General features: G+C 31.1%; 1 protein-coding gene across 3 annotated transcripts in view; it reads left to right on the top strand.

Annotated features, from left to right (window-relative positions):
• LOC111636503 (protein tramtrack, beta isoform-like) overlaps positions 1 to 26,280 on the top strand; it is a 56,954-nt gene that overhangs the window by 2,624 nt on the left and 28,050 nt on the right. For all 3 annotated transcript variants that reach the window (XM_023381769.1, XM_023381770.1, XM_023381768.1), the window contains exons 2-3: positions 12,266 to 13,171; positions 13,280 to 13,484. In XM_023381769.1, coding sequence (XP_023237537.1) covers positions 12,329 to 13,171; positions 13,280 to 13,484 — 1,048 coding nt within the window. In that variant the 5' untranslated portion in view covers positions 12,266 to 12,328. The remainder of the gene's footprint in view (positions 1 to 12,265; positions 13,172 to 13,279; positions 13,485 to 26,280) is intronic.

Raw genomic sequence — 26,280 nt, 5'->3', positions numbered from 1 at the left:
GGAGTGGCCTGATAATTTCCCTGACCGTAACTCCATGGAGAACCTCTGGGAATCTTCACTAGGAAGGCACATGCCAACAAATGTCAATCTACAACTGCAGACAGCCATTATCTCTGCATGGACAAGATGGGACGAGATAAGTCAAGATGTGCTCTGGCAACTTGTAGACAGCATGCCTCATCGTGTTTTTGAGATTGGGTGCAAGAAAGATGTGTAATGATAATGTGTAATTCCACATGGTGGAACTAAACTTTTGCAACACATGATTATCTCACTTTGTGTGTTTATACATTTACAGTCGTCTAAAAATGTAAAAATAATATGCTAGTTTAATGATGCCATATTATTTTTACATGTTTCTGCTACCTACATAAAGAAATGTATGTGTTGGTTCCTTTATTTATCAGAATGACAATGTAAGGACACACAGACTTCGGACACATAATAAACAGTATGATAGGAGATCTGAGGTTATTCTTACTCGTTTCAGAATTGGACATACTCGGCTGACTCATCAATACCTTCTGAAGGGTGATGACTAGTCAATATGCCAGTATTGCAACTGCTCTCTAAGTATAAAACACACACTGTGCAATTGCTCTGCCTTTGAGATAAAGTGTAGATGGTGTTCTGAAAATGCAAGTCTGACAGAGGTTTTGGGCTAAAAGCCAAATCTTAACAGCCCACTGGACTTTCTGATAGTCATTAATATGTATAAAGAGATTTAATTATTTATTTACCTTTTACTTTTATATATATTGTTGTTTGCTTATTTTTATTGTTGTATATACTTGTTATTGTTTTTGTTGTTATTTTATATTAAGTTAGACAAACTGACCATTTGACGTGGCGCAGCTTGACCTATGTGGCCCTTGTGCTAAAAAATACCAACCAACCAACCTTTAGATGTGTTTGTGTTATATTTGCTTGACAGAATGGAGTGGACCTAAACTTTTACAACTCACCTTATGTATGAAAATAATTTGTATTATTTTAATCGTAGAGTTGGTATTCTTTACAATATATTATCTCAAATATATATAAAAAATGTATGTGTGTAATTTATATATATTATAATTAGAAAACATGTATGTTTCCTAATTATAACAATTTCAATTTATCACAAAGAGAAAAGTTGGTTTATTATGACATGTTCCATTTTTGCTTGTGGGTCTAAAAGCTGTGAAATCTAATTTGCTCTCTATTATAGCATATGTTGATGTTTAAATTTTGATTTGTCAATATCTCGATCTTTCCCTACATGTCTGGAGGTGCCAAATGCTTGATGACATGTCATTTCTTCTTTTTTGTTTGTATAGATTGCATATTTTGTCAACTTTACGGTTGTCTTTTATATATGCTAATGACATCTTGCTAATCTAAACAAAGCTTTCACAAGAATTCCACCCTAAAATGGGCTCTGGCATTTAGCTTTAATGAAACAAAAATGTTTTCAACTCAAGTTGATAGGTCTTTGTCAGTTGAACTTTTGAAAATAGAACATTTGAATGGAAAGAACATTGAAATACAAAATAGAATAAATATAAAACTTTAAATACAAGAGAAATTAAAAGTAAACATAATTAATAATAAACTAACTGTAAAATTACAAAATATGAAATTAATAAATAATTAACAAGAATATGAAATTAATAAAATGCGGAAGCACATTTTTAAAATTTTGGCCACATCAGAGTTTGTAAAGAGACCTCTGTGCTGTAGATAACGAATCCGTATTCCAGTAATTAATGTAGTTGGGATTTCTATTAGCTTTATATTTCTCCAAGTGCTCTAGCGAGTTACAGTCTTTAGTCATCCTGACAATCTTAGCATTGTTCTGATTAATTTGTATTTCCTGTTGGTTAGCATAAGCTACCAATGTTATATATTGCATAATTTCTTGTTGATGATATAGTGTGCTTCTTAATTCTTTGTGACAGGTTGCATTTGGTAGCTTGCACATATGTTAATATTCTGTTAAAAATTATGTTGTTCATTAGAATAAATTCCAAAGGAATCAGTGTGATTGTATTGGACTTTGTCATTTTATAAACTCTTGAAAATAGTCAGGTTATATTTATATACCAAACTTATGTTGTATATGGTCAACTCCCTGTGTAATTTCTATAATAAATGAAAATAGTTCAGCATAAGTTTTCTGATGTAGTCAGGTTGTGGTTTTTTAGTTTTGAATGTTAAGAGTGGTGATTAAACATTGTACAGTTAATAACAATTATTTAATACATTCATAACTGATACAAATTAATTTATTTTATATCAGTTACGAATCTATTGGGTGATCAAACAAAAAGTTTACTTGCAAAAATAGAGTGAGATGTTTAGTGATGCCATGAGCTGGCCATACTTGCTATGTCATGAGGTTTCTATCTTGCTGTGAGTCACAAGAAAGAATTAAATTTTGAATGTTTATTTGGCTCAAGAAATAATATTTTAAATTCTAAGTAAATAAAAATACAATATATAAAAATTCATGGACAACCTTTATTTTATAAGCCTGAAATTTGATTTTTTTAATAACTATAAGAACAGGACTGTAAGATGTATAAACAGAACCATAAAGGTTGTCTCTTGAAATAAATGCTTCATGACATTTATCTCAAAAAACAAGATTTTATGGGACTTTCTTCTAATTATATTGAAATGTCTTAAAAGTTTTTTCTCAGATAACTTTTTGTTTATGATAATTTTTTTCTTGTGGGCCATCACTTATTTTAAAAAATCTATAAACAGACAAGTTTATAGATACAGATGATTCAGGATATTTTTATATAAACTGTTGCCTTAATTTTCAGTATCTTTTCTTTTTATTGTGAAAATTCTTTTTGTAGTTGAAGTTACTTTCAGTTGTTATAGCTCTTAATTTGAATAACAATAACAAACAAATATTATATTTGAGGCTCAGAGATGCATGATGATCTGATGCATCATAATGCACTTGGGCATCAACAAGTCTGAATTGCATCATCAGTGCTTGATTACAAACAGGCAGACCAGACTATAGCCTGAGGCACACAAATTTTTGTTTAATTTTTTTGTTTTTGTCTATTAAGAAAATATTGTGTTGATAAAGAAGTAGAGAAGTTACTTTTGCAACAGTTTACCTGAATTAATTCCAGTAAAATTGTGCAATTTCTTATTTCAAAAATACAGAAAATTATGTTGGGGCAATATGATTTTTGTAAAGAGTGAACAAACATTAGCAGCCTGCGGCACTCAACCTTAAATCATGCATCATGCATCACTGCCAAACTCATTGCACTTCTACTGAATAAATATAACCTTCATTGATTCTATCAATTCAATGAGGATGTGTTTTTAGAATGATGTTCCATTAAAAATGTCCTCAATTAATTATGGTTGGAATGATGATTATAAAGGAGTGAATATAAACTATAATAAAAAAAAAAAGAGATTGAATCATGTAATTATTTTTTTATTGTCTTTAATCTAAAAAGTACAATGGATTATTTTCAACTAATTTCATTTATTATAAGCTGCTATAAAGAACACTTGCTGTCTGAAATTACAATCTAGATTGGAACTGTCCATGATAACTAGCATAGCTTAGCAGCAGTGTTCGAGGACCATTGAATTGAACAGAAAAAAATTCTCAAATTGTAAAATTGTTTTTTGGAGATAATCATTTAAGGCTATTAGTGGCAGATAAGGATAAAAGACTTGTACTATGTAAAAATCTGGATTTCCTGTCTACAGCCAATGAATTCTTAGAGCAATCTAAATCTGTTGTATTAACTGAGAACCCAACGGCAACTATATTAAGGGAGGCACGTAAGGTCATAGCACTCTCAGGTGGTAGCTTCATTAGTTGGGCCTGTCAATCTGCCTACAAATGTTGCTTGCCCAAGACTGTTCTTTGAGGCAAAGATGCATAAACCTGCATTGCCCTTAAGGTTGTTAGTTAATAAATGCTCTTACCCCATGTACTTTTTAGAGAAAGCACTAGTGAAGCAGCTTAGAGCTTTAGTTTCAGCCTCTGACCTTATAACCTCAGCCACATTAAGTGCTAAATCAATCATCTCCATTACGTTACACAATATTCCCACTTGCTTGTACTGTTTGTATAAAATTGATGAGTTTTGTTATATCCGTCAGTTCCACATTTCGAAGCTTTCATGCTTTTAAATGCACTGCTACTTAACTCTGGATACTCAGTGTCACAAATGTTACATATACGAGAGGCTCTTTTTCTTATCACGGAAACAATTATTTTCATTTCAATGGCAGACCCAGGGAGTGCCAATAGTTTTTCCCTCTCACTCATCATTTTGGCAGAGCTCATCATGAGGAATATAGAATATAGTAATTAATATGCCTTTTTCGTCCTTTTTTTATAACTGTATTTAAAATTTATTTTGTATTACAAGTACAATCTATATATTAACAGGACTTATTATACTGGAATTATGGATGCAGATATTTAGTTTTACAGTTCAAAAATAATGTTCTTTATTTAGTTCACCTGAACACATACACTTTAAACATGTGTTTCGGACTTGCTCGTCCCTCTTCAGCAGGCCTTCCAACGACACTTTCTATAATTAACAACAATCAACAATAAAAACATTTTCGGTACAATTATCACTAAAACTAGTTAAGAACACAGACATTTCCCGACAATAAATATTTAAAAATTCTTACAATTTCTGTATTGCCTATCTTCACTATCCTTCCACCTACACTTACTATCCACAGCAACCATACGATTTGACACATTTCTTATTTTTTTGACAATTAAAATCAATTTAAAACAATAAATTTAATCATTATCTAAAATATTATATCAGATCACTCACTTCGTTTGGTTCGTTTGTATCTGCTTACTTTTGTTTCTAATACATTCTCATTTCTTTTATAATGCTGACAACTGTACGAGCATTTAAATATAATTAATCAAAATAATAAAATGAATACCAACAGTGGTAGAGAAATCCACCAATCATGGTTAAGCATTATAAAAGGAAATGAGAATGTATTAGAAACAAAAGTAAGCAGATACAAACGAACCAAACGAAGTGAGTGATTTGATATAATATTTTAGATAATGATTAAATTTATTGTTTTAAATTGATTTTAATTGTCAAAAAAATTAGGAATGTGTCAAATCGTATGGTTGCTGTGGATAGTAAGTGTAGGTGGAAGGATAGTGAAGATAGGCAATACAGAAATTGTAAGAATTTTTAAATATTTATTGTCGGGAAATGTCTGTGTTCTTAACTAGTTTTAGTGATAATTGTACCGAAGATGTTTTTATTGTTGATTGTTGTTAATTATAGAAAGTGTCGTTGGAAGGCCTGCTGAAGAGGGACGAGCAAGTCCGAAACACATGTTTAAAGTGTATGTGTTCAGGTGAACTAAATAAAGAACATTATTTTTGAACTGTAAAACTAAATATCTGCATCCATAATTCCAGTATAATAAGTCCTGTTAATATATAGATTGTACTTGTAATACAAAATAAATTTTAAATACAGTTATAGAATATAGTATTTTCAATGCCCCTTTGACTGTCTGCTGTCTGATCCTGTATTTACAGGTATTTAGATGATATCTTGATTGTCTGGGATGGCTCTGCAGAGGAATTAGACAGCTTCATTAAAATGTTAGCTTCTATATATCTATTAATCAACTTTATTATGGAGGAAGAACTAAATGCCAAATTCTCCTTTTTAGCTCTAGCATGGATTTAAGATCCATTTAATGCCAGTGCTCCATCTGAATCTACTGCTGCAGAAGAGAATTTTATTGAGTTGTCTTGTGACAATATATTGAAAACAAAATTTAGCAGCATGGAATTAACTGAATTTTGGATATCAGTAAAAGATGAATATCTCCTTATGGGTGGTAAAGCTCAGAATTTTAGTTCCAGTTGCAACTTATTATTTGTGCAAAACTGGGTTTTGGCTGTAGCTGTGATAAAAACTAAGTACCAAGCAAAAATCAATGTGGAGAAGGAAATGAGGGTGGTTGTGTCCAGTTTGATTCCAAGATTTGAGAAAATGTGCAGTGATCAACAGGCTCATTCATCCCACTAATTATAATTAGTTGAATTTGTTCAATTATATTTTTTTGTGATATTAAATACATGCTTGTTTATTTTTACCTAACATCCTAGGATGATTGGTTTCTAAATGATTTAATTAAAAAAATTATTGGCTATTTTGCAAAGTTTACTTGTTAGAATTTGACATAGGGCAGTCTGGGAAAACCTGGATTTAGCAAGGGTGCCAAGAATCGAAAAAGTTTGGAAATTGCTGTGATATATCAATATATTAATAAACTTTAATGTACTGTATTAACAAACTTGATATGTTTTTTTTTTCTATTTCTCTTCTAATAATGGTGCTTAAAATAAAGAATAAATTACTTTTAGCATAAACTATCTTGCTATTTGAAACAAATAAATGTTGCAATGATAGATAAAGTAATTATGAGATTTTTTCAAACCCTGTTTGCAAATATCAAGAATATAATATTGGTAGCTGAATGTTAGAAATAACTATTTGAGAATATTCTTTTTGATAAAATAATATTGTATCACAGTACAGTTTGAATTTCATGCCATATCACATAAAACGAAGTAAAAAAACACTGTGTTTTTACTTCCTTTTTTGTGATATTTGGCATGATATTCCTTTACTGGAACACACAGTGTGCTTTTACTAATCTCTATTTCCAGGCACAACACTGCATTGCAAGAGGGAGGTGTCAGTAGTTCAATCGCCATTACCATACCTCGAATTAAAGAACATAAGGCTGACATACAACACAACCATATGCATTTGCCATATACAGTATTCAGCAAAAACTTTGTCTTGCCCCTATCTCCGCTACCAAATTTGCACAGACTTATCTGCAATGATTGGGATAAATTTTCCATTTTTGAAAACTTGGGAATCTGTATTGTTGGAGAATCCTGTAATGGGAATAAACATGACATACAGTACATTGGGGCCGCAACACAAATGCTTGCTAGCTGCCTAGCCAAACACCAGGATGATATGGTGAAAGGAAAGCATACCTATTCGTCTCCACACGCTGGAATGTAATAAAAATAACTCTTATTTTTAACCTTGTAACCAGAGTGATTGTATTATATGTCAGCAAACGTTTTTGATGCCCCTTCTGGGCTCTTCCTCAGGCTTTTCTATAAGTACTAAGCCAGGCATTGAGAATCGAATACCTTCATTTGAGCCGTTTATTATTCGAATCATTGCACGCAGCAACCTCCGAGTCGATTTAAAAAGGAAAAAGAAAAGAGCGATGTTTTGTGTACAGAGCATGTGTGCTATAATACTTTCAATGTAAACTTTTAAATTCTATCATCTAGCAGGATCTGCCATGCTGTTGAAATGGCTACATCTTCTTTAAAATTGATGCATGTTGTGTTGCATCCTGCTCTAAATATATCCATAGCCTCCAACCATTTGAGATGTTCGAGGTGGGTGGTAGTGAGGATAATATGCACCGTGTCAAAGTCCGCTGTAATGTCCTGATTGGTCGCATATGTTGAGAGAGCCGTTGTAGTTCTGTTGTGTTGTATGTCAGCCTTATGTTCTTTAATCCTAATCCCCAATGTACGTCTGGTTGAGCCAATGTAAACCATTTCTCTGTCAAACCTGTGGTCTCTGAGCAGGATGGTATAAATTCCAGGTAGTCTGACTGGTTTGGGGGGTCTTTTCCGTTACGTAGTATTGGAAAATGGTTTGGCATCTTCTGTAGATTATATTGACCTGACATCTCTTGGGTATCTTGTTATATAACGATTTTAAATGTGGATTGAATGTGATGGGGATCCTTCTATATTTTCTTCTTGAATCTTTATTTGTCTTTGTGTTCTGTTGTTATCTGCTTCCTGGATACTTCTGTATCATTTATATAATCCCCGTACGAGGTTGCTGTAGCCATGGGCCACTGCTATCCCTTCTATGCGTCTCATTTCTTGAGTCAGTGCCTGGAGAGAGGAGGAGTGTGTAAAAACCCTCTTGACCAATGCCCTGAAGGCTGCTACTTTGTACTGAAAAGGATTACGGGATCCTATCGGAATATACATGGAGGTGTTACTAGTTTTTCGGTATACTGCAGTGTGTATGTTTGGTCCTTCAAAGGAGATGTTGATATTCAAAAAATGGACATTTGAGTTGCTGTGTTGCTTTATTTCAATCAATAGACCGTAAGGATTGTCGTTCATCGTATCAACAAACTGTTTAAGATTTGGTTCAGACTTGCACAGGATGATGATGTCATCTATGTATCGTTTATATAGTAGCATATTGAGTAGGAAGTGAGGAAGAGTGCTGTTTTCTAATAGTCTGACTACTATCTTTACAGTGACCATATTTTTTTGGGGAAAATAAAGGACATATCGAAGAAAATCAAAAAATACCTTATAAAATTCATAAGTTTATAACATTTATTACGAAAATAGTAGCATACAACAATGCATACATTAAAATTTTAAACAATCTGAATCATTACACATACACACATTGTAAAAATTTAAATAGCATTAATTTTGATACTTTTCAGTAGAATTAATTTTTTTTTATAGTGCCGTTTCACGCTTTAAAATCATAAAATTCCATACAGTTCATTTGAAAGTTGTATTTGACAGAAATACATGCTTCTAATGTGCTTACTTTTAAATGGGTTTTTTCATTCGTCCGCATATTATTCAGCAATGAAAATATTCGTTCAACGGGGGCATTAGATCCAGGGAGACAAAGAAAATTCTACGATTTTACAAATGTTTTTGAAAACAATTTTTTTTGCTGTAAAATGTTCAAAAATCTAAATCCACCTTTGATGGCAGAGCTGGTTATTCTGTCACCATTCATCGATCTTTTCATTTGTGACATATTTTTTTACACATGAAACTTTTTCAAATAATTCACCATCGAGTATATTTACGGACCAATGATTCGAAATAAAGGTATAGCTTTCCTCTACTTTCACCCACAAAGTGATTTTGCATAATGTGACTCATTCAAACACCTCTATTTCAATAAAAAACATGTCCCAATTATTTAGATAATCTATGCACGTTTGATAAAATGTGTACACAGCATCATTGAATTTTTTGGCTTGTATATTTTTTGATTTTTCTAATGCTAAAACCACTTTTCTAATAACAATAGGAAGAAACCCCTCATTTTTTCTTTCAACTAACTTTAGCTTTAATTAACAAGTGTATCATCCACCAACTAGAGAGTTAAAAAACTATCACAAAAATCCCATAAGTGTGTTTTGGTTGGCGATACACTGCACTACTGTGCTCTATGTAGCAATGCAACACTGGTCGTGATGGCATACACAAAACTAACTTGTTCAATATATTATTAAAAAAATTTTTAAACTTTGCGTCAACTTTACAAAATAAAGGACAAAATGCCTATTTTAGAAAATAAATAAAGTTAAAGGACAGAGCAGTGAAATAAAGGACTGTCCTCTTAAATAAAGTTAAAGGACAGAGCAGTGAAATAAAGGACTGTCCTCTTAAATAAAGGACATATCGTCACTGTAACTATCTTGCATAGATCCTCAGACACTGGACTTCCCATGGGAACACCTTTATGTTGTGTGTACGTGATCCCATTAAATTGGAATACCAAGTTGTAACCTATCAAGTGGGATAGCTCCAGAATTTCTTGGTGCATTGTTGTATCATTAACCTTAGAAAAGAGGAAGTCTTTGATAGCACAGAAACATGGCGGTAGTTCAATGGATGGATATAATGATCTGAAATCCAATACTGTGGTGCACACTGGGGAGGTGACTTCTTTAAGTTGTTGTATTAGTTCTTTCCAAAGCATACCACAGAGCTCGCACAAAAAGGTGCTCAAACAGAACTACAATCCGTTATCGGCTCAAACAATGCTATGCAGGTGCTGCAGAAACCGGAAACTTGTGTTTATATGGAAATCTCTTCTTACAACAACCTTGGAGCCATGCAACACTCCCATACTTGACTTGACCAGTGTATGGGTTGCCCTATATAAACAGTTAAATGGTTATATATGTCTACCATTATACCTTTAATGTGGGTGTATATCCACACGTGACTGCATTAAGGTACAACATCTAGCGTAATCAAATTTTGAGCATAATCATAACAGTTTTTAATTTAAATTTAAATAATTGTGTCCCATTTTCATTAGAACATTGTATTCTACTTTTATATTTCGTTCACTTGAAGCTGATAAACATAAATTCCTTGAAAATGCTAACAAAAATAAAATACTGTTAACACTGCACTCAGTGTTTTTACTTCCTTTTAATATAGTATCTTTTCTTAAACTAAATAAATATGGCACTTTAAATACACTTTGAATACACTGTATTTCTCATTGTTAAACATTTACACTAAAACAATTCAAAACTAAGCAAGAAGTTTTGACAACCTTTCATATCTTTCATCTTCAGGCAACAAAATTCAAATGGCATGTTACAAAAATGAATCAATTGGAATAGGATACAATTCAAATTCTTAAATCCAAATACAAATTAAATAATAAATAACAAGTAAGTGTACATTGATAAATACAACTTAACAAAACAAAGATCACAACTCAACACACAAAAAATGAATTGGGCAGAAACAGATATAAATGAAACTTGCAAGCAATTCTATAAGCACTAACAAGAATATAATATCATGAGGCATTATACTCAATTGAGTAACTTATATAGTGATATCCAATGCTCTGAGAATTCCAAAGTTGGACAATTGCACAGTATTTTTGTTACTGATAAACAAGGCCTCCTATATATATATATATATATATATATAGAGCTCACTTTGTCTAGAACACTGATCAGTAGCTGTGTCTTATTCCAGACTGATTCAAAAAAAGAGAATAAAAACCATCCTAGATAACTTGATAGTATATTTGTCCTGCATTACATCCCTTTAATGCTCTTTAATGTGAGAGACTAACATCCTCGGTGTGATTCCAATATAGTACATGCCAATATTGAAGCACTGTTTTGTAGCAGAATGAAACAGATCTGATCTCCTAGTAAACAATAAGACTTCCTGTCATTACTCAATAACCTAAGCAAACTTGTCTGAGACCTAATAAGACTGGTGTAAATATATAGTTCCACTATATTTATTAAGAAGGAAATGGAATTTGAGTATTTCAGGTATTTCTGTCCTGTATTTGGAGTAAGTTTCCTTGACTGTAGCATGTGTTTAGATTGTATAATTACATCCCACTGTATTAATACTAAACTTTAGTATTAATACATTGTGCTTTGGGATATTTATATATATACCAAGCAGGGTAAAGTGATAGCCAGCTGAGTGCCTTAGTGCAGTATATAGGCCATGGGCTTAGGAGTCGTCTCCAGTCGGCATCTTGAGTAACTGCAAATGGTTATACCAAGATTTAAATGTCTAGAAGCGAAGAATTACATCTGAGCAGTTACATCACTCAGAGGTCTGGGTGGTATAACTGGCAGCTCACTAGACTGTAAGTGGGGGTTGTGGATTTGAATCCCACTATGGGCTGATTCTTTTTTCCAGACTGTTCTAAATTATTTAATAAATATTAAGTTATTATAATTATTAACCACTCAACAGTGAGGGATGGATATATCCGTCCTGGGCGATCGTGTGGCAATGCTGACAGATGGAGATATATTTGTTAAATTATTTTTGGGGTATCGCCAAAAACTACCATAAAAAAAATTCACATAAAAAATTAATTATTTAACAATAAAAAAAGACTTTTCTTTACTAGACATAACTGTTTACAAAATCTTTTTCTGAAACAGTAATGAGAAAAAATGCATGGGAAAAATACTTTAAAAATTTCCCAAGTTTATTCTCCACTACTTTGGGGTAGCACCGTACCTGACTATCCCTCTTAAGGTTAATTTCAATAAGAGATGGTGCCTAACATCTACATCTAATACCACATTACTTAATTTTTAATTATTAATAATAGCAAAAATAATAGCCTAATTAATTACAGGGATTGTTTGGTTTAATAAAATTTCAACTTTGAAAGACTGTGTTCCTTTATTTTTGTATTCTTTCTTTAATAACTTAGAGAAAATCATTTATTTATTTCTTTTAAGATGAAAAAGTCTTAATATTTTTATAGACAGTAATAATAGTAAAATTATGTTTCAATTACAAATAAAATTGATATAATATTATGATAAATTAACATTTAATTGATAAGTATTATTTTAATAATAGTTTTTATTCATTTTACAGATGGTCTTATATCAATTGTTAGTATATGTGGAATTAAAATAGTGTATAAAAATAAGTAAAAACATGGGAACAGAACAGTTTTGTTTGAAATGGAATAATCATCATTCCAATATGTTGACTGTATTTGAACAATTACTTTCAAATGAAGCTCTTGTTGATGTTACGCTAGCTTGTGAAGGACTCAGTATGAAAGCACATAAAATGGTTTTATCAGCCTGCAGTCCATTTTTTCAAAATCTTTTTCTTGAAAATCCTTGTAAACATCCAATTGTAATTTTAAAAGACATGAAATACAGGGATTTAAAGGCCATAGTTGATTTTATGTATCGTGGCGAAGTTAATGTTTCTGAAGACCAGTTGACTGCATTGTTGAAGACTGCTGAAACGCTAAAAGTGAAAGGATTGGCCGAAGTTATGTACGAAAACAAACAAGATACTGTTATACATGAAGATGCAAAACAACAGATGAACAGATCTCAATTGTCGTGTGGCAATCGTCCCAAAGAAAATAGAATTCTGAGTGCATCTTCTGTTCGAAGGAAACACGGACGGTCAAGAAAACATTCCTTAAGTGATTCTGTTCATAGTGATAGTGATAGTCATGTGCCAACAAAAACAAAGGAGATTGAGTCTTCGTTGAATACGGAAGATAATGCTATGGAATGTGTTGTTGACGAGGATGTCCAACATAAACAAAATACTAAGTTTGCTTCCAGGAGGCTGGATACTTCTACAGATTCACAGTCGCAATCAGTTCATTGTAACAATTTTAAAATGCAAACATATTCAATGCTTCCATCCATTGTTTCAAAAGAAAATACTTCAGTTGAAGAGACAAAATCAGGTGACGAAGTGGAATTCGATATCGAACCATCTAAATTAATGGAACAAACATTAACAGAAAATGTAAGTAAATGATATATCTTGATTTAAAAGTGTTAATATAAATATAATATGATATGCAATATAAATGCTCAATTATTTCTTTTTTAAATAAATATTTATTTTTTTTAGATGCCAGTATTTGCAAATAGTCATCCACAAACTAGTGCTCTTCCATTATCTTCTCAAACATCTTCTGTTGAAATAAGTGGAAATGTATTAGATAACCAACTCTGTCATATTTCAAACAATGGAGATGGATCAGCTCTAGTCCCTGTATCTGTCTCAGTTGATACGCCTACCTCAACAAATGAATTTGCTCAAGAAGATATACCTGGTTAGTATAAATATCCTATGGAATAATTATTCCTTTTAGTCCTTAATATTGTTTAACACTTGGTCTAGATCAAATAGACACACATACATATGGGCTTATCACACCATTGAATGAGATTAATTCATAAAATCTTTAAAGGTTATTTAACACCTTATTAATAAAACTCTACAATAAATTGTGGCTCTTTTAACATGTACATAATATAGAACATTCAAAATGCATTTCGGACTCAATACATCATTCTTCTATAATTTATTTTTATAATTTACATTTATGTATGAACAACAACTGAAGGGGGACGCATTGAGTCCAAAATGCATTTTGTGTTCTGTATTATGTACATGTTAAAAGAGCCATAATTTATAAAGAAATTTTCCAACGTGACTGCCTATAACCGGTGTTCTTCTTCTCCAATGCAGAGGACTTTGCAAATGTTTTTGAACCTAATGTGGTTCTTCTTCAGGTGTTATGGAATTCACTATATGAATTCGAATTTCCAGTCTGGAATTAACCGTTGCTTTGGAAAATCTTTCTGGAATGTTGTCATGTGTGACCGATGGCATCATTGTAGACTTGCGCATTATCCGTATGTTGTTACTTTAGAGTTTTAGAGCCATAATTTAGTGTAGAGTTTTATTAATAAGGTGTTAAATAATTCTTAAAGATTTTGTGAATTAATCACATTCACTGGTGTGATAAGCCTGTATGTATATGTGTCTGTTTGATCTAGACTAAGTGTTAAATAAATATTCTAATTTTAAATTGCATTCAGATATGTACAATTGGAATAGATGAAAAGAAAAAAGTAATACAGGTATACCTCAACTTACGTCATTTCGAGTTACATCGTTCCCGATTATACGTCGTTTGTCAAAAAAGTATATGGAAAAATAAAAATCAAGTTTAAGTCATTTTATTTGACTTTACGTCTGTCTGCCACAAATATTGAAGTTGTAATATCACTAGAAAAGCGTTTAAAGCACATAAAATCATATTAAAATATATACATTGACAAGTATGTATTGTATTTACAGTACATTCATTCGTAAATTTAGATTATTTTTTTCTGTACTATATTAAAAACTAAAATTTGTAAGCTTAAAATAGATCTTTATTAACCATATATTATTAAAAATGCATTAATAAATAAAATACAGAACTGGGAATGGTAATTTATGGTTTAGCCTAGTGACAAGTAAATTCGACTTGCGTTGTTTTTCGACTTACGTCGCCTCTCCTGGAACCAATTACCGACGTAAGGCGAGGTATACCTGTAGTAGCAAGACATTTATTTCTGCAGAAAAGATTATACACTTAGAGAATTATTATCAGTTTTGAGAAAGATAAATTTAGTGATATGTGATGAATATTTAAGGAAAGGATGCTTTTAAGAAAGATGCAATATAAAAGAGAGAAAAATTTGCTTTAAGAAAGTTTAAAATATGTTTAAGTGCTTTTGGGTTAATTGCTCACCTTCAGATATAATCTGAGAGATGTAATAACAAGTTGAAAGTACTTACTTGTATTTTGGGCAACTAACATGAAAGTACTTAGGCTACTTGTATTTTTGTCTTAAACTTTATTACAACAATTTTTTCCTTTCCTTCGTTTTTTAACATATAATAATGAATCCGTATAAACCTCTCAAACATTTATATTTATATATCTGTATTTCTTTCTATTTCCTCATAAATTATTATTTAATTAAAGTTAACTTACAATGAAAAACATGTATTATATTTCTTTGATTCTAAGATGACTGTGATTTTGATATCCAATTTATATTATTTTTGTGAGGGGCATCCGTTTGAATAGCCCTCGGTTGTCCAAAAGAATGGCTTTTCTAATCAAAGAAATCAAGTGTGGAGGGACTTACAGTTGATCCCTTTACTTTTAAGGAGGGCTTTAACTAATATGTTAAAAAGAAAGATTTAGGTGGTGAGTTCTAGATCTCGTCAGGATCGTTGACACCAGTTAATCATTTTTGTTAAATGTGGATTAACACACATTTTGGATAGTTATGGAAAGGATGTAATATTTTGATTTAGACATAATGAGAGACATAAAGACTCATATCTTTAACAATAAATCTCAAAAGTTTAATAAACAAGAAATAAAAATACAAAATCAAATCCCCAAATTTAATTATGGAAGTTGCGGAGAAAGAGATTACATTTCTAGTTAAAACGTACTACTTCAATATATGTATATTTACTTCTGTATTTCAGATTCTGTGTGAATGTTCTTATCTTTGGTTAGTTAATTCTTCGGCAGCACTTCAATAAACATTTTCTTCTATTTAGAAATTTAGAAAATAACAAACTTTGTATGAACTACGGGAGTTTAATATGGGCATTGGCCGTAGGAAGATAATATGGAATACGTCCTTCTCCTAAGAAATTTCGCTGCGTACTCCCCGAATGATACTAAAGAATCCCCTTTTTTGATGATTTTCTCCAATCAGAAAATTGTATTATTCCCACGTGTTTAGGAAGAGTGGGGGTTTATAGAGGGGTAACTGGACTGTATGTGACTCAAAATTTGTGAAGATAAGGGAAAACAAAAAGGATGTAGAACTTTGGTTGAGAAGGAAGTGAATTTTACCAGTTTCCTTTGTTTTAACTTAAAACTTTGTCATTTAAATCAGAAATATTATTTCTAACATTAATGGATTTGACATCAATTTTCATTTAATAAAGGGGGGATGTTCAAAATCTCACATTTTTATGGCAATAAAAACTTTTAAGTAATCAATTTTATTAAATTTTGTTAAGTAACAATAGAGAGGTTGCAGCTGAAACAAACTTCAAATGTCTAGCACCATTATCTTGGAAGCCTAGCAGTTTGACAATGGCATTTGGAACATTGAGCATGGCTAGTAGAAGTTTGGTTTAAACTTCGCATTTTTCTGTGTTTTGGGTTAAAATAATGGAATATTTTATTAAAATAATGATTATTTAAGCATTTATATATAATAATGTGAAAAATAGATAATTTTAATTCAAAAATTATTTAATTATTCAATTTTTTTTTACGTGATGTGAAGTGTCTATAGAATAGTTTCTATAGAAGTGTTCATAAAATAGTTTATTATACTACTATTGAAGTAGATTTTTTTTCTTTCACGACATCTATTATCAATGGCATGATTGGTTTGTAAATTTCTAGAAATAATTTCCCAAGGTGTTTTTGGATTGTCGTCTCTGTATGGATTTATAGCCACCACTTCTGTGAACAAAGGATGTTGTGAGAACAGACAAAATGCATTGGGAATTTTCTTACTATTATGTCATTTGGTAGGAGTCACATCGCTAATTAAAGTAAAAAGTAATCATTTAGTGTTGTTAAACATCCTATAAGCATTTTAAAATAGTTTAATTTATTTATTTATCCTAGTTGATCATCTTTGTTGTTCTTGATTACATTAGCTGTTTTATAACAAATCTTGCAATGCATTGCCTGACGTAAACATATAGCAGAATGTATTTACTTGGAGTTCAAACATAAGACATGTACTTCAGCTTGCCCTACAAGTTTAAAGTTTTGGCTTTGGCTTCAGCCACGACCTCTCTAATGAGTTAGAAAAACAATAGAAATGCCACAAAATAGTTAATGTTAGGAAACTTTGTTTCAAATACACATATGATAACTTTTTGTTTTAATGCTGCATTATGTCAAAGGCATTTCACATAAGAAGAAATTCAACAGAACTTTTCTGGCAATAAGCATTTGATTTAAACTGATATGACCATTGAGCAGTATAGCCAAAGATGTCTTATTGGTTCCTAATTTGCTATTTGTTCTATTTGTTATAATTGCTGATTTATCTCTTGGTTATCTTATCTCTAAAATTTCAGCCTTCAGAACCTTAGTTTGAAGAGCATTCACACATATTTCTACCTCCCAAGTGTTGGTAGAGGATTTAAGACTTATAGAACAGATAGCCAGGGCACATGGTTACACCAACGTTATATAAATTGCTGATTTCTTTTGGATTGTGAATATAAGATGTTATCAATAATTGATAATGTCTTACATTCACAGTCCAAAATATTTATCCTACAATTATTGTAAGACACATTTTCAAAATGAATTAAAAAAGTGCATCCTAGAATTGAAGAAATTGATGTACAGATTTTGTTGTTATTGTTTCTTATTGTTATTTCATTTTCTCCCTCAATTGCATCTCTACTTGATACTTTTAAATATCTGAAATGCCATATCTAGTATGTTCATACTGTATTAGTGTATAATAGAAAATAAACATACAGAGAAACACAATACATCATTCTATATCCAGAAATATATCTTACATGTAATATAAATATATTAAAAAACTTTTTATATAGATGGTCATAAAATTGTATTTTTTATTTATTGATTGTATTTTTTTCCAGAAATGCTATAAAGAGATAAAAAATGATATTTTCCTGTTTCACAATTCAGTTCATATTTTAATTTATTACAACAGAATCAATACAAATAGGTAAATTTATATTTTTCTGCTATAAACAAACATACTAAGATTGACAATCTTCAATTTCTGCATTTTGTCTACTATCTAACAACAAAAAATATTTGTGGATTGACAAATATTTGTTTTTTATATTTATTTTAAATAAATATTTTTATATTATTTTAATATNCTCCGGTTGAGAGAGAGAGAGAGAAGTCGTGGCATTGGCAAATTTCAGATAATAAAACTTTGATTACGTATGGTTACGTATACGTATTCCAGGTTGAATTTTTGTATTACAGTAGAGCGTCGTTTATCCGAATCAATTGGGGACTGGGGTTGTTCTGATAACTTATTTTTCGGATAACCGATTATGTACGAAAAAATACATTAACCTCTCCCATGTTGAAATTTTTCTCCGTTGCGTGTCACTTCGCGTTGAATTTTCGTCGATGTTAAGCCTAATGTAAACTTTTTAAAATAATAATCGTGGCTATTGTATCATTAAAAATTATTTCTTTATTTTTTACAAACAAAATAAATATATTGAAAAATATAAAAACAAAAAAAATTATACTTTAGAAGTTAATCTAATATCAAAAATGTTCGATTCAGCATGACACACAGTCCTTAGAAAAACACCACACAAAAGTGCCTGTCTGCCAGCTAAAACACACACCAACAAAAAAAATATTGGAGTAGCCCAAGATATAGCCAAAGATTGCAGCACCACAGCATTAGCAAAAATTTAAATTTGCCAACTGGAATTCTTTCAGATAACTGAAGTTTCGGATAAACGACGCTCTAATGTAATTGTTTTTTGACTCTGGAAACAAAAGCTCCCTTCTCAGTTATGTCAAATGTCAATGTTGTTGTTTTATTCTACTTGGAAGAATGTCTTCTTTAACATTTAACAACTACTTTTTTCAGGAGTGATTCTGTAATTTATTTTTAATTTTGTTTTTTGCAATATAGTCATCTAGTTTCAAAAATTGAATAATTAAATTCAATGAGCAATTATTTAATGTGGCATTGTCACAATGCTAAGCTGCAATTTTTAATCATATTTTAAATTTATTTAATTTGTTATATGCTCTCCATTTCATGGGACACCGTCAACTGGGCAATGGTGAGTGGGCAATGATTGACTGGGTGCCAGACATCTGGGTGACAAAATAAGAGATGAACAATAGACAAAATACAAAATGTTTTGTTTTCTTTATAAAAATAACCATTCTTTTCTGGTAAATTTCGATATTTTTTTAGAAATGAGTTAAAAGAATTATTTTGTAATTAACAAACATACATATATACTACTTTATTTATTTTTTAATACAAGCAAAGGCCCATCAGTAGCCAAGCAGTTTCATCCCCTGAACACCAGTAGTTGTTATGGGTTTGTGCCTTGCCAAGACAGGCTGACCAATGGAGTTTTCCAGATTTTCTCCAGGTCTTTAATGTCTAAATAAGGGACAGTTACCCTTAAAAAACTTCCTGGAAGGTGTCCCCAGGCAGATCACCCAAGTGTTGCATTGCCATAACTAACAAAACAAACAGATACAAATAAATAGAAAAGTCTCAAAGGACAGTTGATATCTGCCCTCCAAAATTAACAAATATACATAAAACAAAGACGACAATTACATAAAATTAAAAATACATTACATTATATATTAAATACAGTATAAATTAAAATGAAAAAGTATAAAAGTTTTTTGAAGGAATTTGTTTTTGAAGAATCTCTTTTTATTCATGTGCTTTGTTAACTGCTTCTGACATAAAATAATTAACAATGCTACAATACATTGTTTCAAAATATTTTCTTTTTCTAAGTTGGAAATAACTCATAACTCGTAGTTTGTAAGTCTTAACCATATATATATTTATATATATTTCACCAATATTTACAAAAAGTAATAAATAAATAAATAAAATCTGCAAAATTGTATATTTGCTAAGCAGGCAAAAATTTTTAGTTTCTGTCGCCCAGATTATGATTGTCCACTTGACTTTCACCCATTGTGAATTGCCCAGTTGACTATTACCCAGTTAGCTATTGCTTAGTTGATGTGTACCCCTTCAAGTTAGTGTCTTGCCACTGTACATAATACTTTTCTGCTAACAATAGAGTCATGTTGGTCATCTATCATCTCCTTTTGGGTGAAAATTTTTTAATCGAAATAATGTGACTTCAGGTTCAAACCAGAAGTTTGTATATAATTAATCAGACCTCCTGTTCCTAATCTTTCCATATCTGATCTCAACTTTCATCTATGTTCTTGAGATTAAAGAAGGCCGGATAGACAGACAGACGACAGTGGGAATTTATATGTCTACAATTTTTTCAAATTGCAGCCAAAAGATACACGTTGCTCAAAATATTACAGAAAACATCAAAATTTGTGGCTAACACTAGACTTTTTATATGAGAAATGAACTGATTGAAGAAATAATGCCTAGACCACCATAAATTCAGTCTTTGTTGTCATGAAGTCAAATTTGTAAATTAAAAGCTTTATAGCCAAAAAATCCTAATAATAATACCAAATAAAGGCATGGGTCAAGATAACCAAATAATACTTCTACATAATAAACAAAAGTTTTAAATGTTACAAAATTGGAAGCATAAAATTTTTATCATGCTTTGGTTGTGATGAAGCAGTATGATAATGTCATACAGTAGTAAGAAAATTGCATTGTAAAATTAAAGAAAAAAGGTAATACGCTATGCTGACCCCCTCTGTATTGGTTGTATGAAATAAAATGTACACTTTTCACTGCAGGCTTTGTAACCTTAGTTTTTGATCATCCCTCGTATTATTATTAGTCTTGAAATATATTTTGATATTAATATTTTTCATTTTATAATAAATCTATGAAAAATAAAGGAAAATATGTTTATAAAATATGATAAAACTTATATTTAGCTTATTAAGAACACAAAGCACTATCCAAAATGATATCTTCACTTGTCCTTTAGTGTCCTGGATTTTTAAAAATCTAATATACTTATTTTTATACCATTCAATCATCAAATGATTGATGTTTTTTTTTTTTTCTTTTACATAATTTACTGAAATTATAGCTTCAAATAAAAGGGCAAACCTCAAAGTTTCTGGTTTGAAGGACAAGCGAATATGCCATTTTAGATAGTCTCTGGTTTGTATTATTAAAGAACTTTTGTGACTTGGAATTTTACTTAAATGTTGTGTGTGGCTGTTTAATCAAGACAATTCAGAAAAAAATTTTAGATGCAATTCATTAATTTGCAAATTTTCCATGCAGACAAAAAATGAATATTTCATTTTAATTGAAGCTGACATGAAATTACACCCATTAAGTAGTGTCAAAAACAGTTTTGAAATTTAAATGAATTTTCTTTTTCAATTCTTTTTAATATTTTTTTTTTTCTTTTGTAAAAATCAAAACACTGGACAAACTGTGGTCAGTAAACAAGACTAACTCATTCTTACTGCAAGTGCATAACTGTATAAGGTAGGCAGCAATGTAACAAGTGAGTGAACTGATCAGAAACAAAGTAAACAATGTTTCAGTTTCACTTTTAAAAAGTATGATTTCTCTGTTATTTCTGAATTAATGTCTACGGGCTAAGTCAAAATTTATAACAAAAAAAAAAAACATTTTTATTATTAACCTTATCTACTTTTTATTTTGGTTCTTGGTACAGGTAGGCCTCCTACAATGCGTTAGATACGTTCCTTGAAAATACCGCGTTGTGGGAAATCGTGTTATAGGAGTCACCAACTTAATACAAAAACTGGGATTCGGTTCTAAAAAGAGAAAAACTTGGCGTTTGAATGGTTTTTTTTTGAATTTTTCAAACCTGCCATTGCTAGCCACAAATTTAACACTGGTTTCATCGGCCGACGACTGTCGTAATTGTTTTAAATAATCAAATATTTTTAAGGCTCTGTGTTTAAGTGCAGTTTTATTTAAAGGCAACCGTTTCTTGTTCATATCTTCTATGCATAATATTAGCGCTTGTTCCATTTTTTTCATTATAAGTGCTCTCGGATGAGCAACATTTTTCACAAGAATAGATGATCCGGATGTGACCAAATTTCTGATCTTTTCTCCCAACCAAATTGTCGACTCATTTAAATTAAAATGCCTACCGATATCAGCTATATGCTCTTGATTTTTAATTCGATCCAAAATTTCTATCTTTGTTTGAAGATTTATAAATTTCCTTTTTAATGACGGTCCTTTCTTTTCATTCGCCATTGGTATGGCTAAAATTTTTTCAATCAGTTTTGTGGACAGTAAAAATCGCAAAAAATAACTTCCTTTCACTATGTTGTTAAAAATATACATCCAATAGAGTTTATACTGTATTTTGGACCATTTTGTGGTCCCCACTTATTGAAAGAGTATAAATTATCGAAAATTTAGTGATATATTTGAATGTTTACGGTAACTGATGCACATCTGTCTAGAAACTGGTCTTCCCCTGAAACTTTCAAGGGAATAAGATGCCAACATCCACAAACAGCTGTTTTCAAAGACTTTTAGCTCTGTATGCCAAACTGCGGCTCATATCACGTGATCCGTTTTGATTTTTCTGTTATGTGCAGATAATCTGTTTCTAAATACCGTAAACCGTGTTGTAAAAGTGCCATGTTGTAAGAAAATTTCTGCATTTTTCCAACTGCGTTGGAGCAAAAACACGTTGTAAAGGTACCGCGTTGTAGGAGGCCTACCTGTATTTGTTTTATTTCTGTTTTTATTTTTATTTCTTACTTTCTGCATGGATAATAATATATTATTTTCATATTTAGAATGTTTTAAAAATGTATGTTAATACATTTAAAAATTATTCAAATTTGTAATGTGGTCTGTTACATTCAAAAAGTTCTATTCATGAACAGTTCTATTCAAATTTTCAAAATACTGAATGTTGTTTATCTGAAGATGGGATTGAGAATTCTGAAAAGCACTGAATCTGAATAAATATCTTGACTCCTTTAACTGCTTTTGAGTTTCTTACATTTAAAGTGTATTTAATCGACTCACTACTCTACACATGCTACTAGTACCACAATGTTATCAGCAATGTGCAAATGATGGCAATTATAATATGTTTTTTTTTACCTGCAGTGATAGATTTCCATTCTCTTTTAGGTCTTACTTCCAAAGATCTTGCTGGCTTGAACTTTTGAATCATTCTTCTAACTGTGAGAGTAGGATAAAGTAAGATACACATTTGGCATAACTAGCAATAGAATTACACTTGTAATGTTTAAAAGAACATTTATAACTCTCAGAAAGAATAAAACACACACAAGTTTAAGATGATCAGTTTTCTAGGAGTTTTTCTCACACACACACACACTGTACTGTACATACATAAAACTTATTCAAAGAGCAGCTTTGAAAACAGTTTATATACACTTACTTGATACCAAGTAAAAGATCAAAAATGATGGATGCACAGACTTCCTATTTTATATCTTATATAATTCTGCTTTAGAAGCAGTTTTCTTTAACAAAGAATAAACTCAATGATAAGGACTAGCAAAATTCTCTATTTCTGTTTCTCTTTTTTCTCAGACCTCTTCCAGAAGTGCTCATTTTTCATTAAATCTGGGTTTCTCAATCAAAGGATAAAAAAAATATATTCTTTCATTAATTTTCTCTTTTTTAATTATATTTAATGTGTCTGCTCTCTACCAATTTTTTCATAAATCTGTCTTAATAATCACCTTGCTCCTTTTTTGTGAGAAGGAACATGCTCTCCTCTTCCTTATACAGAAAAGATAAAGAATGTAAAAGAATAGTTTGTAAGAAGTCCATAAATTGATGATAATAGTAATAATTAATAAATGATAATAATGGCCAAATGCCACAGACACATTAAAAGTATCTGTGGCATTTGGCCATTATTATTATTATATTGAAGTATTATATTTGGGCATTGTGGTCAAATATAATATTTGGTAAATCATCTAAAAAAACTGAAAATTGGTGAAATTATTTGTAATAATGCTTATTATTAAGGTCAGTATTTGAATGAATGAACGTGTATACTCCTACAAGATCACTGCTTTTAGGGCCTTAACTAAGAGGGCGTTCACGCACCACTCCAATTATCAAGACACCATAGCTGAACTTATACACGTTCAGGAAATGGCCACACAACATGGGTATAATAAGAACTTAGTACATAATATCACTCACGCTTACACACAGGCTTGTGCACGAGACACTGCCAATGTCCATGGGGAGCATGTGGATAACAAGTGTACAAGAAAAATCGTGGAGTACAACCACCATCTGGACACAATATACAAGGAAATTTCATCCATCAATAAAACTAGGATAGCTTATAAAAGGCCTAGATCAGTTTACAACTTGCTTCGCAACAGGAAAGATGCAATCGACTTAAAACACGCACCGGGGGTATATGCTATCCCGCTTTGGGATGACAGATTTAACAGCGGTTTGGTTTATGTGGGCTCAACCAAATGTTCCCTTCACAAAAGGCTCTGTGAGCACAAACGTGACATCGACAATAAAAAACACACCACCGCCCTCTCAACGGTTGCCACTGAACCGGGAATCACAGCCGACATACAAAATGCCCACATGATCAGGCTCTCACATTGCACTGATCAACTGAGAATGATGGAAACTCTAGAAATATACAAGACAGGATTACATGGCACGTGCATCAACTCTAGGGACGCAGTCGGTATATCTAGCACGTGGAAGTTTTGTTATGAGGGAACTCATCCCCATAAATGAGTGTGTATAATTTGTCTACTTCCACCGTTATGCAAACTTCATATTACACGTGCTTTACAGTCATTTCAGCACGTGCGTAACATTCCATGGGTATTCTTAAATCTGTTTATAAATTTTGAATCGTATACATTCCATTCCAAATGCGTTCAAATTCCTAATTAAAGTAACCTGATGAAGACCTCGATGAGGTTGAAAACGTTTGCTAAGGTGTAAACACATACCACTGGAGCTGTAAAGGTTGTTTGAAGTGCTGAATAGAAATAATAATATCAATTAATGCTGTTTATTGCTATTTACCTAATAAATTATTATATGAAACTATGTAATAGAGAAGTTTCAAGTAATGATTGTTAAGTGGAAGAAAATATATATATACTAGCTGCAAGGACCCGCTTCGCTGGGCAAAAAGTAACGATAGTGAAGATTAAGATAATTACATTATAGCCAATCTTACCCGTTTTCACAGAATGCAAGAATTAGGTCCCCCATTTCCAGACTAATTAGAGAATTTTTACGTTTAGTCAAACAAACTATTTTCAACGTTTCTGGAACGTTTACAATTGTTCTATAATCGAACCAATATTCGAATTTTATGTTCGAATTTAATTCNCCTCAATTGCATCTCTACTTGATACTTTTAAATATCTGAAATGCCATATCTAGTATGTTCATACTGTATTAGTGTATAATAGAAAATAAACATACAGAGAAACACAATACATCATTCTATATCCAGAAATATATCTTACATGTAATATAAATATATTAAAAAACTTTTTATATAGATGGTCATAAAATTGTATTTTTTATTTATTGATTGTATTTTTTTCCAGAAATGCTATAAAGAGATAAAAAATGATATTTTCCTGTTTCACAATTCAGTTCATATTTTAATTTATTACAACAGAATCAATACAAATAGGTAAATTTATATTTTTCTGCTATAAACAAACATACTAAGATTGACAATCTTCAATTTCTGCATTTTGTCTACTATCTAACAACAAAAAATATTTGTGGATTGACAAATATTTGTTTTTTATATTTATTTTAAATAAATATTTTTATATTATTTTAATATATTTATTTATATTATTTATCCAGTTTCTTGAAATTTGGGAGGAACATGTTAAGCTTGAATGTCAGGGTAGGGATAGTTAATTGCTCTTGGGTAGAGAACTAAATAAACTTGGCCCCAGTCCCCACTGTGAATGTCTATAAACCATTACAGTAGAGCGGCATTTATCCGAATCAATTGGGGACTGGGATTGTTCAGATAACTGATTACGTACGAAAAAATATATTAGCCTATTTCGTGTTGAAATTTTTCTCCGTTGCGTGTCGCTTTGCATTGAATTTTCGTCGATGTTAAGCCTAATGTAAACTTTTTAAAATAATAATCGTGGCTATTGTATCATTAAAAATTATTTCTTTATTTTTTACAAACAAAATAAATATATTGAAAAATATAAAAACAAAAAAAATTATACTTTAGAAGTTAATCTAATATCAAAAATGTTCGATTCAGCATGACACACAGTCCTCAGAAAAACACCACACAAAAGTGCCAGTGCT

Source organism: Centruroides sculpturatus, unplaced genomic scaffold, assembly GCF_000671375.1.
Source record: "Centruroides sculpturatus isolate CEXI.00-Female unplaced genomic scaffold, Cexi_2.0 scaffold1036, whole genome shotgun sequence".
NCBI lineage: Eukaryota > Metazoa > Arthropoda > Arachnida > Scorpiones > Buthidae > Centruroides > Centruroides sculpturatus.
The sequence above is the reverse complement of the archived record's forward strand: the minus strand, read 5'-3'. Positions and strand labels throughout refer to the sequence as shown.